This window comes from Lynx canadensis, chromosome B2 (genome assembly GCF_007474595.2).
Source record: "Lynx canadensis isolate LIC74 chromosome B2, mLynCan4.pri.v2, whole genome shotgun sequence".
NCBI lineage: Eukaryota > Metazoa > Chordata > Mammalia > Carnivora > Felidae > Lynx > Lynx canadensis.
The window spans coordinates 57,847,542-57,861,618 of NC_044307.1; the positions used below are offsets into that span (position 1 = coordinate 57,847,542).

Consider the following 14,077-nt stretch of genomic DNA (forward strand, 5'->3'; position numbering starts at 1 on the left):
TCTGTGTTGATGGTGTGGAGCCTGCTGGTTTTCTCTCTTCCTTTCTCTTTCTGCCTCTCCCCCATTCACACTTTCTCTCTTTCTCAAGAATAAATAAACTTAAAAAAAAAAAAAGAATATAATATTTGCTATCTTAATGGATTGTAATACTAATTAGGTTTAATTTTTTTTTTTATCAATATACTCTTGAGCCTTGCTTTAGTAATTTTCATTCTAATGAATTAAATACTTTTTCCCCCCCTAGGAATCTGGTGAAGGCAAAAACTCATCAGACTGTAGAGATAGTGAAATAAAAAAATGGCAGCTAGCTCCTCTTCGAAAGATGGGACAACCGGTTTTACCTCGGAGATCCTCAGAAGAAAAAAGTGAAAAAATACCAAAAGACACTTCAACTGTTATTTGTACAGGAGAAAAAGGTTCCAAACAAGGTAGTAAGATTAATAAAAATTATTATACACTAATAAAGCTATATTTATTTTATACACTATCAGTTAGTATATTTAGGGATATTTAACCATTTTAATATTTTAATGACAACAAAAATATATGATTTACCTTTCTTGAAATTAAAAACTATTGCTCTAAATTCTGGGAAGTACAAATGAATTTAATAAGATCCCACCCTCATGGCTCTTAAATACGAATAGTAGAAGACAGATAATAAGTAGACAAATGGTGTGCTCTATCACGGCATTTAGGCACTATGAAGAAAAAATATAGTATTGGGGTAAAGAATTTTGATTTTGAAAAAAATCAAATGAGGTTGAAGTTGGTGAAGGAAGTATTGTTGGATTGTGAAGAGAGGAGAAAAAGTATAAAATAATGTTTGGGGAAGTGGGAAAACAAGTTTACCAGGAAAACTTAATAGGATTAGGGCAGCAGATTGAGTTATCTACTTCAGATTTGTGGTTATGAATTTATAGGGAGATCCGTTAGCATCAGTGTTTTTTCTCCAGTTGCCTTCAACTGTTTGTAGGCTGTTTGGGTGAAGGTTAAGGCTGGCTTTCACCAGGTTGTGGTTTTGCAAATACAGATGTTTAAAGCAGAGAGGATAAAGGTGTTTTGAACGCAAGGGTGTGGTAATAATGTTGGACTGTTTAATTAAAGTTGGTTATGTGGGAAAATGAGGACACAAATGATAAAAAATGATAGATTTAAGTTGGGGTATCTTGGCTCAGTAGAAGAGCATGTGATCTTGATCTTGGGGTTGTGAATTTAAGCTCCATGTGTAAAGATTACTTAAAAAATAAAATCTAAAAAAAAAAAAGAACTGTTGGAATGAAGAGATTCTAGAATAAATAAGTCGGTATGTTAGAAGGTCAGAGTAGTGAGATGTTTCACATTGAGACTTTGGAGATGTTACATGAATTAGTAATGTTGGAATGAAAAATCATTTGAAAAGCTTAACATGTCAAATTAACAATATCAAGCACAATAGTTTTAAAACCAGAGATGATTCATCAATTTTGTGGTACTGGAAAATTCATTAAATTATCTGCTCACCTAATAAATTCAGATCATATTTTCTAAATAGTTTTTAAAATTTTTGTTTTTGAAGATTTTATTTTTAAGTAGTCTCTACACCCAACGTGGGGCTCCAACTCACAACCCCAAGATCAACAGTCTCACGTTCCACTGACTGAGCCAGCCTGGAGCCCCTCTAAATAGTTTTTTAAAAGTTAATATTATATTATGTGAAAAGAAACTAGCTCTAAAAACCATTATCTAAAATGGGAAAAGGTGGGGGTGCTTGGCTGGCTCAGTCAGAATAGTGTGTGACTCTTGATCTCAAGGTTGTGAGTTTGAGCCCCACATGGGGTATAGAGATTACTTAAATTAAAAAAATAAAATGGGTAAAGGGCATATGCACTTCATAGGGCCACTTTTTAGTCACTTAATTTGTAATTAAAATTCATTTAAATTAGAATTTTTTTGGTGAGGTATAATTGGCATATAACATTAGTTTCCAACATATGACAATAATTTGATATTTGTATGTATTGCAGAATGGTCACGATAAGTCTAGTTAACATGTCACCATGTGTAGAATAGAGTTTTAATGTCAGGAATATTTCAGTATGGGTTCTGATGTTATTTCTATTTTTTAAAAAATGTTTATTTTGAGAGAGAGTGCGCACATACATGTGCACAAGCGGGGGAGGGGCAGAAAAAGGGAGAGAGAGAATCCTAAGCAGGCTCTGTGCTGTCAGAGCAGAGCCTGTTGTGGGGCTCAGTCTCACCAACGATGAGGTCATGACCTGAACCAAGTTAAGGGTCAGATGCTTAACCGATTGAGCCACCCAGGTACCCCCTGATCTTATTTCTAAATAGTGATTTTTTAATCAGTCAATTTTGTTTAGAAGCTTAACAGTATGCACTAAAAAGGAAGATATCTTTTTAAAAACAGTTTAATGAATTTTGGTATTTGTTTAAATTAGGGGCTCATGAGAAGCAAGAGATAAGAAAGAAGAAAATTGAAAAGGGAGTGCCTAATGTGCATCCTCCTGCTACTTCTACTTCCAAGCCTTCTGCAGATCAGATCAGACAAAGCGTCAGACATTCTCTTAAAGACATTCTTATGAAAAGGTAACACATGTTATTATTGTAGAGGATTGAATCACATATGCTTACTATATGCTTATTATTGTATTTGAAGAATAATTGAATTATTCTAATTTTAAGACTTACAGAGTCCAATTTGAAGGTGCCAGAGGAAAAAGCAGCAAAAGTTGCCACAAAAATTGAAAAAGAGCTTTTCTCTTTTTTTCGGGACACAGATGCTAAATATAAGAACAAATACAGAAGTTTGATGTTCAATCTGAAAGATCCTAAAAACAATGTAAGTATGTTTTGTTCATGTCTATACCTGTTTAAGCTTCCAGCTTTCCTGAATATATTGGAATTTAAGATTATAATACAACAGATCTATAATTTATTTCTTAAAGTGAGAATGTGTCATTTTATTTATTATTTTTTATTTAAAAAATATTTTTTTAAACATTTTTTTATGTTTTGAGAGCGAGAGAGAGCATGAGCTCTGAGCTGAAGTCCAACACTTAACTGCCACCCTGGCACCTTGAGACTGTGTCATTGTTTTAAAAAAATTTTTTCAGTATTTATTTTTGAGAGAGAGAGACAGAGTGGGGGAGGGGCAGAGAGAGAAGGAGACACAGAATCTGAAGCAGGCTCCAGGCTCTGAGCTGTCAGCACAGAGCCCGACACGGGACTCAAACTCATGAACTGTGAAATCATGAGCTGAAGTTGGACACTTAACTGAGCCACCCAGGTGCCCTGAGACTGTGTCGTTTTAATAGTCTTTGGCTACTGCACTGAATTATGAATTCTGAATAGTGGCAACTAGTGTTCTATAATGAGTCTATTAAAATGTAAACTGCTAAGTCTGTCTTAACCTGATTTATGTGAATTTTCTTTCCATTATGTCCCTTATTTAATCCAATTTATTAAAAATTTACTCAAATGTATTTTTTAAAAACTCTGTTAAGCCAAAATTCATAACAAATACTGTAATGGTACTTCTGTTTGTTTGTTTGTTTGTTTGTTTTTGAGGGTAGGGGAAGGGGCAGGGTGAGAGGGAGAGAGAATCCCAAGCAGTCTCTGAGCGGTCAGCTGAACTCAGGAATTGTGAGATCATGACCTGAGCTGACACCAGGAGTTGGATGCTTAACTTATTGAGCCACCCAGGCGCCCCACTATAATGGTACTTCTGATTTGAATCTAAAAGCAGAGTAGCAGTACTTAAAAAAAAAAATTATGTAAAAAATACTATTTTAAAACGTTTTGTTGGGACACCTGGGTGCCTCAGTCAGCTGAGCGTCTGACTTCAGCTCGGATCATGATTTCACAGTTCACAAGTTCCAACTCTGTGTTGGGCTCTGTGCTGACAGCTCAGAGCCTGGAGCCTGCTTCAGATTCTGCGTCTCCTTCTCTCTCCGCCCCTCCCCACTCGTACTCTGTCTCTATCTCTCAAAAATAAACATTAAAAAAAACCATTTTGTTAATTTAAATAAGACTTTAATTCTAAATATCTTTTAGCAGTGAGGCAAATATTAATTGAACTGTTAATCATTTTCTGGCATTTCTTGTTCGAGACTTAGAGGAAATCTAAAAGCTATGTATATGAATGCAAACTCCTTATGTATTTGCTTAAGTTTTATAAGATTTTCACTTAAGTGATAACAGTTTGTCAATTTGTATAATGATAGTTGCAATAGTATGTGATATGAGGTATTTTCTTAAAGTATATACTAACAGCTACTTAAGAGAAATCTACATTGTGTAATCTGCCATCATAGTCCAGGGGATCAGATACTTCTTGAATTATATAGTCTGGAAGCTTTTCTTCAGTAAGTAAACATTTATTTCCATTGGGTTTCTTTCTTGCAGTTGGTTCTTTGCTCTGGAGTCCCTCCCAAGCCTATTAAAATTTAAACTATGAAATCTTAAAAATATGAAAGACCTCACATTCAATAAAATTCTTTTATGTGGTACCTTGCTATTTACTACAGGTTGGCTATTATGACAGAGTGTATCACTGGGAATACTCTGAGACAGAATCTTCTTTTGGGGGAGGGTGGGAGTAGGGGAATAGTTTTAATACAATTTTTGGATAGATGTTGTAATGGTTCTACTGTACCTGTTTCTTCACTATGTGTTGATATTTTTACATTTATTTTTTAAATGTTTATTTATTTATTTTGAGAGAGAGAGAGGGAGTATAAGTGGGGAGGGTCAGAAAGAGAAAGGGAGAGAGAGAATCCCAAGCAAGCTCTGCATTGTTAACGCAGTTTGTGATCCCACGAACCAAGAAATCATGACCTGAGCCAAAATCAAGAGTCAGATGTTTAACCAGCTGAGCTACGCAGGTGCCCCTGTGTTGATTTTTTATATGAAAGGTGTGTTTGTTACCTTAGATGAAAAGTTCCTAGAATATAAGGTTGTCAGTAAATCTCTTTGTAGTAGATGATTTATAAATAGACATTTGTAAATCCGGTTTAAATATTGCATCTTTATTTATTACAAATTTTTATACATCAGTTCCAATTTCTTTTAAAAATGTTTTCTCCCCTTTTTATTCCCATTTTTAAATATTTCCAGATATTATTTAAAAAAGTACTGAAAGGAGAAGTAACCCCTGATCATCTTATAAGAATGAGTCCAGAAGAACTAGCTTCTAAAGAGTTAGCTGCTTGGAGACGGAGAGAAAACAGACATGTAAGATTATCTATGAATATGTGTTTGGCTATATCAGAACCTGTATTTTTCAGCCATAGGGGAGAAATTATATATATACACAGAGGTAATTTAACAGAGTGCGCAGTAATACAGACTTCCTGTTCTATGCTTCTTCTAAATTACTTATCTTCCATTAACTGAGTTCTTAAATTTAATCTTTTGTTTTCCCTATCTCTGCTGCTTTTTTCTCATTTTCTTCAGTTAGAAGGTTACATAATTAACTTGTGTTTTGTTATATTTCATAAATCAGAAAGATGGGAAATTAGGCACATTTTTTCTTAATCACGTCTATACTTTTCAGAAGCACAATTTGAAGGTATAATGAATATTGGTCATTTGTAGTACTAGATTAAGTCAAAATGAAAACTTTACAGGTTTATAATCCCTTATTATTCAAATTTCAAACACCAAAAGGTCAGAAAAACAAGGATTTTTTTCCCTTAACACATTTATTGATAAAACCTGACCCCAATTGTCACGTATGGATGCTCATATTTACAGAAATGTTGTGGGCTTAAGTAGCTCTGTCCCAGGTCTGACTGAGGTGTTATGTAACATAAATAGTATGTGCAGCATAGTCCATTTTTAAAATTAAAAAGTTCTGAAAGTCACCAGTGCCAGGAGTTTTCATTTAGGTGTTGTGAACTTGAAATACCTTTAAAGATTGATTAAGTGAATGTGTGACTTAGGGTTATTGTGGCAGCGGGATAACCACATTATCTACTAGTTTGATTACAGTGGCCTCAGAATATTGGCTTTTTAAAATTTACTTATTTTTTATTTTTGAGAGAGAAAGAGCATGAGCAGGGGAGAGGGGCAGAGAGAGAGAGAGAGAGAGAGAGAGAGAGAGAGAGAATAGTAAGCAGGCTCCATGCTTAGTGCAGAGCCTGACGTGGGGCTCGATCCCATGATCTGAGCAAAATCACGAGTTGTAGGCTCAACCGACTGAGCCACTCAGGTCCCTAGAATGTTAGCTTTTCATTCTAGAAAGTATTGGTTATTTACAGTTCATAGGAATCCTACATGATTTACCTGATTCTTTTTTCCATAATACTTGCATCTCAGGTATTAAGCCTCCATGTGGATCTTCTGCTAAATCTAGTTTGAAGCACAGGGCCTTGATTTCATATATTACACTTATTCACATGTTTCTTCACTTTCACCCTGTGTAATTTTTCCTCTTAATTTGGAAATAGTATCACCTCATCTTTCTCTCCATGTCCCAAATATGTACACGCCTCTCTTCTGCATTGAAATGTGGCTGCAAATATTACCTGCTTTCGAGACCAGCTTGTTCTTCCTTTAGGCCATGTATCTGATTTCTTTCTTTAAAGGATGATTTGCATATAACAAAGGCAAAATAAATGACCATCTTTACCTTTCTTAACCTGTTCCACTCTCAGCTACTTTTTACTAGTTTTTGCTACACTAGTTTTTGCTATACTTGCTTATTATTGTGTTACCAGGCTTGTTCATCGTCACAAAGTAAGCTTGGTCAGGAGAAAACTGATAGGGGACTACCTGATAATTTTTGGTATTTGAATAAACTTCCACTATTTGGGGAAGTGTTAAGAACATCAAGTTAGGAATCTGAGGAAAATAATTCCCATTTCCCTGTGGCAGCTGCTACTATACTAAATCAGAAAGCAGGTAAATATCATGTTTCAACCCTTTGCAAATTACATTGCACTTCAGCTCCCTCTGGTTAATTTATGTGTGAACTTCTCATGGCTTATAAACCCAGCACTTAAAACAGTCTCTGACATTTGTAAGTATTCAGTGTATATTTGTTGTTTGAGAGACCACCTAAAGATTAAAAATCATCTATGATGTTTTTTTCATTTTTAGATAAGCTCTTACTATTTAAAGCTGTACATTTGGAAATATGTATATTTCAATTGTGAAATGTTTCTTTAAAATATTTCCTTTAGACCATAGAGATGATTGAGAAAGAGCAGAGAGAAGTGGAAAGACGGCCAATCACAAAAATAACTCATAAAGGTGAAATAGAAATTGAGAGTGATGCCCCAATGAAGGAACAGGAAGCAGCCATGGAGATTCAGGTAAAAATTATAATAGTGTCATGTTTGTAGTGCTCAAAACATGAAGATTCAGTGATTTATTTGCCTCAGATGTTCTTTAAGTCGAAAGAAGATTTTTAAAAATATATATATTTTAAAATAGTTTATTTCATTGGTTTCATGGTTTTTTGAGAGTGTTTACAGTATTGTTTCTTTGTATGTAAAGTGCAGGCTATCTGCATCACAGGCACCTCTTAAGCACTTGTTTAAATGTAGATTCTCAGGATCTGTAGGACTTTGCGAATTCTTCAGTAGGCCTATAAATCTGTAGGTGCTTCTTAGACTGGTTTGAGAGTGTGGTACAGCTTTTCTTATTTTCAAATATCAGTGAGAAAATAATGGGAAATCTTGTTAGAGGCCTTAAAGAATGAAGACTGAAGAATGTCTTGAGTTTTTGCTCTACTTTAAGTCATAATTAATATCTAGCATTTATTTTATAATGAAATAGTGAAAAACAACCTGTGAATGGAATAGCTTTCATGTATCAATATGAAGTATAAGTTGATTTTTAATAATCGGGACAAAATTTTGTCTGCTGAAACTTTTTATTCCTTTTTTAGGAACCTACAGCTAACAAGTCATTGGAGAAGACAGAAGGATCTGAAAAACAGAAAGAAGAGATTGATTCTATGTCTAAAGATACCACTAGTCAACATAGACAACATCTTTTTGATCTTAACTGTAAAATTTGCATAGGTAATTGGAAATTTTTCCTTTCTTCTTTTTTTTTAATGTTTATTTTAGAGAGAGAGAGAGAGAGAGAGAGTACGAGTTTGGCGGGGAGGGGTAGAGAGAGGGAGACACAGAATCTGAAGCAGGCTCCAGGCTCTGAGCCATCAGCACAGCCCAACACGGGGCTCAAACTCAGGAACAGTGAGATCATGACCTGAGCCGGAGTTGGACGCTCAACTGACTGAGCCACTGAGGCACTCTTGGAAATTTTTCTTTCTGAAATGTTGCTTTCACTTTGAAAGGGGGATACTTGTATTTGTAATCTAAATAGGTTTTTGTTTTCTCTGTACTGGTGGTGGGGTACCTGCTCACTCCTTTTGAGGAGTAGCACAGTTTTAGAATGACTGCTCTTCAGAGTTGAGGTATAGTTTGATACTATCATATAGTTTGCTATCTAGAATTAATTGTATTATGTAAGATACATAAGAACTTACATAATTGTATTATGTAAGAACTTAACCAACTCAGAGTCAAAAGACTAGAATTTAAGCATTAGAATAGGCATCAGAACTGTTGCACAGTTGTGATGGTATTGTCATTTACTAGGTGAAGGAATAAAACAGCATTCATATTTTATTATTATATATAACAAATGAAACAAATCCCAAAATATCTTTTCTCTAGTATTCTTATATCTGGCCATTCATTCAGTAAATATTTGCTGAAATCTTTTTTGCCGAGCACTTTCTGGTGCAGGGAATATAGTGGTGAATGAGTCAGATATTATCCAGGCTTTAAGAGAAACCATAAAGCCTAGTGGGAAAGACAGGCAGGTGATGATTTGAGTAGAAGTACAGTCATAAGTGTCTTTAGCTAGCAGGAAGACTTAGCCTAGAGTGAAGCATTGGGGAGACTTGAATTGATATTTAAGCTGAGACATGAAGACTGAAAGGGGAAGACCATTCTGAATACTGGGAATGGCATGAGCTTGAATTGAATTCAAGAAGAGGAGAGAGGCATATGATTTGTTTGAAGAGATACTTTAGGGATCACATTTTGTATTATTGCCTTTCGAACTTCAGATTGTGACTTCTTAGTGAAATCAAGTTAGTAAGTAGTTACTAGCATTTCAAAAACAAAAACAATATGAAATACCACAGTGAATTACTCTTATAAAGATGTGTACCATTTTGTGAAACTTTAATTCTGGTTATTTATATATAACCAAAATAATACACACATACACACACGTGTATATACACACACATACACAGATGTGTTGAGTGTGTGTGTGTGTGTATAAGTAATGGATCATGAGATAAAATATGACTTTACAGATCATGATCAGAATACTGAAAATCTACTTTTACAGCCACATTGAAGATTTTGGTCTTTTATCTAAGAGCAGTGGATACTGATTGAAGGGTTTTTTAGCAAGGGAATGGCATGATCAAATTGGAATTTTATGAAGATCTCTCTAACTGTGGTGAGAAGGTATTACAGTGGGAGAAGCCAAGGGAGGAAGGAGGGAAACTCGATAGGAAGCCTCTGCACTAGTCCAATGTGAGATGAAGATGGTTTTAATTAGAGTGATTAGAGCAGTAATTGGAGATGGAAGTAAGTGGAGGCTTTGAGATAATCACGTTAGGTAATATTGATAGATGCTAGAGATGGGCTAGATTTAGGGCATAAGAAATAGGGATGTATAAGGAAGAATTTAAATTATGTTAATAATCATATCTTCTCAAAATCGTGTTTATATATTTTACCGTCTGTACAAGATTAAAGACTTAAAGGGCAGAGAGAATGTTTTTAGACTTTGTTGTTCTTTTTTTTAAGTTTATTTATTTGAGAGAGACAGAGATGGCTCAAGTGGGGGAAGAGGTAGCAAGAGAGGGAGACAGGCTCCTCACTGTCAGCTTGGAGCCTGACATGGGATCGAACCCACGAAAACCCAGGAGATCATGACCTGAGCTGAAATCAAGAGTTGGATGCTTAACCGACTAAGCCACCTAAGCTCCCCGAGACGTTACTATTCTTAAAGAAAGCTATCCATGGTCTAATAGTATTTTTAAGTTCACCCATGTAGTTCTATCTTAATAAAAAATAGTGATTTCTATTAACTTTAATAATTTCCATGGTAATATTTTAGTAAATGTAATGTTAGCACAAAAAACATTTGTTAAACACTACTAGACCTAACCTATTTTCAGAAAGTTTGAGTGATTTGTTTCCTTCTTGGTGCTATAGCCTAAAACCAGTGTCATTTTTTAAACTTTACTAACATTTTTCATGTTTAGTAACTGTACTATGCATTTATGTTATGAGCTGCTGCTATATGTAACACAAAGTAGGATACAGACTTTTTTTACTCAGTTCTTTTTCAAGTAACTTCTCTTGGAATTTGGTGTAATTTAGTATAAAATTGGTAGGGGGTCACCTGGGTGGCTCAGTTTGTTGAGCATCTGACTTTTGATTTCATCTCGGGGTCATGTTCCCAGTATTGTGGGATTAAGCCCTGCATCTGGTTCTACGCTGAGTGTGGAGCCTGCCTGGATTCTCTCTCTCTCCCCCTGACCCTCTCCCCTGCTTGCCTTTCCTCTCTCTAAATAAAAAAAAGAAAAATTGCTAGGGAATCAAGAAACTTAGTTTAAAAATGTTTGTTTATTTATTTTGAGAGAGATAGCGATAGCACAAGCAGAGGAAGGGCAGAGACAGGGAGACAGAATCCCAAGCAGGCTCCATGTTGTCAGCACAGAGCCTGGTATGGGGCTCCATCTCAGAAACCGTGAGATCGTGACCTGAGCCGAAAGCAAGAGTCAGATGCTTAACCGACTGAGCCACCCAGGTATCCCAAGAAACTTATTTTAGATTCTAGTTATAATGTTTCCATTTCAGCTTATCTAAGTTGCTTAATACCCTTTTTCCCTAATTTTTCACATCAATTAGAGAGATGTAATATAACACAGCATGAGAAATGATGATAGTTAAAAATTACCCCAGGAAATCTAAGGTTATGCAACAATTCCATCAGAAACACTGAATAACTCTTGAAGTGAAATGGATGAAGTTACAGGAATTTCAGTTTACAAAAATGGTTTGTTTGGTGTCATCTGATGTTAGGTCGAATGGCACCACCTGTAGATGATCTTTCTCCAAAAAAAGTTAAAGTTGTTGTTGGAGTATCACGTAAACATTCAGATAACGAAGCAGAAAGTATAGCAGATGCACTGTCTTCAACCTCAAACATCTTGGCTTCTGAATTCTTTGAAGAGGAAAAACAAGAGTCTCCGAAATCAACATTCTCTCCTGCCCCACGGTAATTTTCTCTTAGCTGTAACTTCAATAATTATTATAGATCTTTGCCAAATTATACTTGGATGTCTTCAAATATGGAAAAGTGACATATTTCTTAGGAACCTTTCTTTTGAGAAAAGAACTGTACCTTCTTAAACATTAAACTAATTGAGATAAAAGAATAAGACTTAAAATTAATTTAGAGATTTGAGTCTGTGTGTGGGGACTTGACTTTAAAATTCCTTTTAATTATGTTGGTCCCAAGAGGTGGGAGATAGGTCATTAAATAAAAATTGCTCGCACCTCTCTGTACCTTCATCTGAGCCACCCGTGAAGGATATTGTAAGTCATGACTATGTAAATATGAACGTACTTTCATCTTTAATCAATAGCCTTTATGTATTTTGGCTTTCTTGACATGCTAAAATAGAAATAATTGATGACTTAGTAGAAAATGTATTTATTCATGACCATATCTTTAGGCTGAAAATTTCTAATGTCCTGTTTTAGACCAGAGATGCCTGGAACTGTTGAAGTTGAGTCTACCTTCCTGGCTCGATTGAACTTTATCTGGAAAGGTTTTATCAACATGCCTTCTGTAGCAAAATTTGTTACCAAAGCCTACCCAGTATCTGGTTCCCCTGAGTATTTGACAGAGGTACTGTGAACTTTTCTTGCCGTTTTCTGCTTGGGTTGACATATGTGCTTCCAAAAGAAGTAGGAGAGAAAATGATATTATAAATAATAATGTTTTATTTCATTCATAAGTATGTTGACAGTGATGCTTAGAACCATTCAATTAATGAAATTTTGAGTTCACAACTGAAGTTTTTGAACTGTAGATAACTGTATTCTGGAAGTTTTCACCCTACAAATCCTGTACTGTAAGATGTATGTCAGAGAATTAAAAATTAATGAGAGTCTGCATGGATATCATGAGTTTTTCTTTAAAGGATTGACCTACTTAGTATGGACTTCAGTGTTAGCCTGTCAAGAAGATTTTTTTGTGTGTTAACAAGTCTAATTCTCCTGTTGCTTATGTTTCCCCTACTGCATGACTACAGCTCTTATCTGCCTCTATCTGTGAATGAGATGTAGGTGATAGTTGAAACATTACAGTAAGGTGACAGTCCCATGAGACCCAATGATCATAGTTGCTCCAGGTACCCTTGGTTGGTTTCATACCTGAAAGAACTGGATGGAACTGTCATGCAACATTTATGGAAAATAAGCAGTTACAGTATTATATTACGAAAAATGAGAAAGTATGACATTTTTGAACTATTTTGAAAAGTTGTGTTTTTCTTTTGTTTCAGGAAGTAGGAAAATAATTCAGTACATGTACTGTATTTTTGTTGAGATTGTATTTTCTGTTATGTTTGTATCTAAACTGTTCCATCCATTCTCAGTCTCCTGATCATGAAGGCAAAAATTAAAAAAGAAAAAAAATTCTTTCCAGTATTTCAAAAGTCTTAAATTGTATATATGCCTATTTTTCTTTAAAGACTAACAAACTTTTCTTTATATTAGGCTGAAATTAGTTTAAGTGTAATGGTGCCTAACGATCAGTTTATTTGTTTAGCATTGTGTTTTAATAAACAACATAATTATTACTTTTACATTTAGTTTGCTTGGCAAATAATATTTTAGAAACGTTGATTTTATAAGAGGAAAATTAAATGGACCCATGATGCTTTTCTTTTTGAACAAATCTCTTTAGAAATTTAGTCTTTGATCAGTGATGAAGAGAACTCTTCTTTTAAATTGGAAAGAAGTCCTGAACTATGGAATTTGAATTTAAACAAAACTATTCTCCTTTCTTAGTTTCTAAGGTTGCTTTCCAGAATTCCACCTCTGCTTTTTACTACTTTTAGTTTAGGACTAAAGTCCCAAATAAAATATTAAAGCAATTAATAATTTAAATACACTTAAATTTACTATCAATTAATTATGCTTTCTGTGAATTTTTTCAGCTTCATAGAAAAATAGAAATACACTGATTAAAGTTTTAAATATTTTCAGTTACACAGTTCTTCACTTAATTTAGGTATAGTCATCTGTTTCCAGAAAATTCTGTTTAAAAAAAATGAACTTGCAGTATTACAGTGTTCTGTACTGTGCAGAAATACACTCTATAATTATACTTGGTAACTTCTGAAATCTAGCTGTTAATGATTAAATGATATCCTTGTGCCCACTACCACCAAAAAAGGGGTGAGGGGGTAGGAGTGGGCGGAATAGAAAAATAATCTCTAATATTCTGAAATCTGTTGTACTCTTCCTGGATTGTCGGTGTGTCTTTTGCTTGCCACTGCTTCACTTTCCTGTGCCTGTTTTTCCTACTGGGAACTGACATGACCTCAGATTCTATCTCACATGTATCTTGGGCACCAACCTTGGTTATTTGAGGTTGACAATTGAGGCACCCAGCTTGGTTATTTGAGGTTGACATTTGAGGTAAATCCTGATTGCTATCCCTGTACTTTGTTATGTTCTATGATGCAAATCTTTTTATTTACTTGTTTTTTATTACCAATTTTAAATTAGTCTTAGAGTAAATTATGAATATTACAGTAAAGATGTTCTGTATATACTGATCACCTTCATTTTTTACTGTAGGATCTACCAGATAGTATTCAAGTAGGTGGCAGGATATCACCTCAGACAGTTTGGGATTATGTTGAAAAAATTAAAGCATCAGGAACCAAGGTAAGGAAAATTTCTTTTGTTACACCTGCATGAGAGAGCACTTGAAAACTAAATCATGAGAGTTC

At 34.8% G+C, this 14,077-nt stretch overlaps 1 protein-coding gene across 3 annotated transcripts in view; it reads left to right on the forward strand.

Annotated features, from left to right (window-relative positions):
* Positions 1 to 14,077, forward strand: part of PHF3 (PHD finger protein 3) — an 82,738-nt gene that overhangs the window by 62,537 nt on the left and 6,124 nt on the right. For all 3 annotated transcript variants that reach the window (XM_030315773.1, XM_030315774.1, XM_030315775.1), the window contains 9 exons: positions 245 to 428; positions 2,439 to 2,586; positions 2,683 to 2,839; positions 5,116 to 5,232; positions 7,185 to 7,316; positions 7,895 to 8,030; positions 11,130 to 11,325; positions 11,814 to 11,961; positions 13,923 to 14,012. In XM_030315773.1, coding sequence (XP_030171633.1) covers positions 245 to 428; positions 2,439 to 2,586; positions 2,683 to 2,839; positions 5,116 to 5,232; positions 7,185 to 7,316; positions 7,895 to 8,030; positions 11,130 to 11,325; positions 11,814 to 11,961; positions 13,923 to 14,012 — 1,308 coding nt within the window. The remainder of the gene's footprint in view (positions 1 to 244; positions 429 to 2,438; positions 2,587 to 2,682; positions 2,840 to 5,115; positions 5,233 to 7,184; positions 7,317 to 7,894; positions 8,031 to 11,129; positions 11,326 to 11,813; positions 11,962 to 13,922; positions 14,013 to 14,077) is intronic.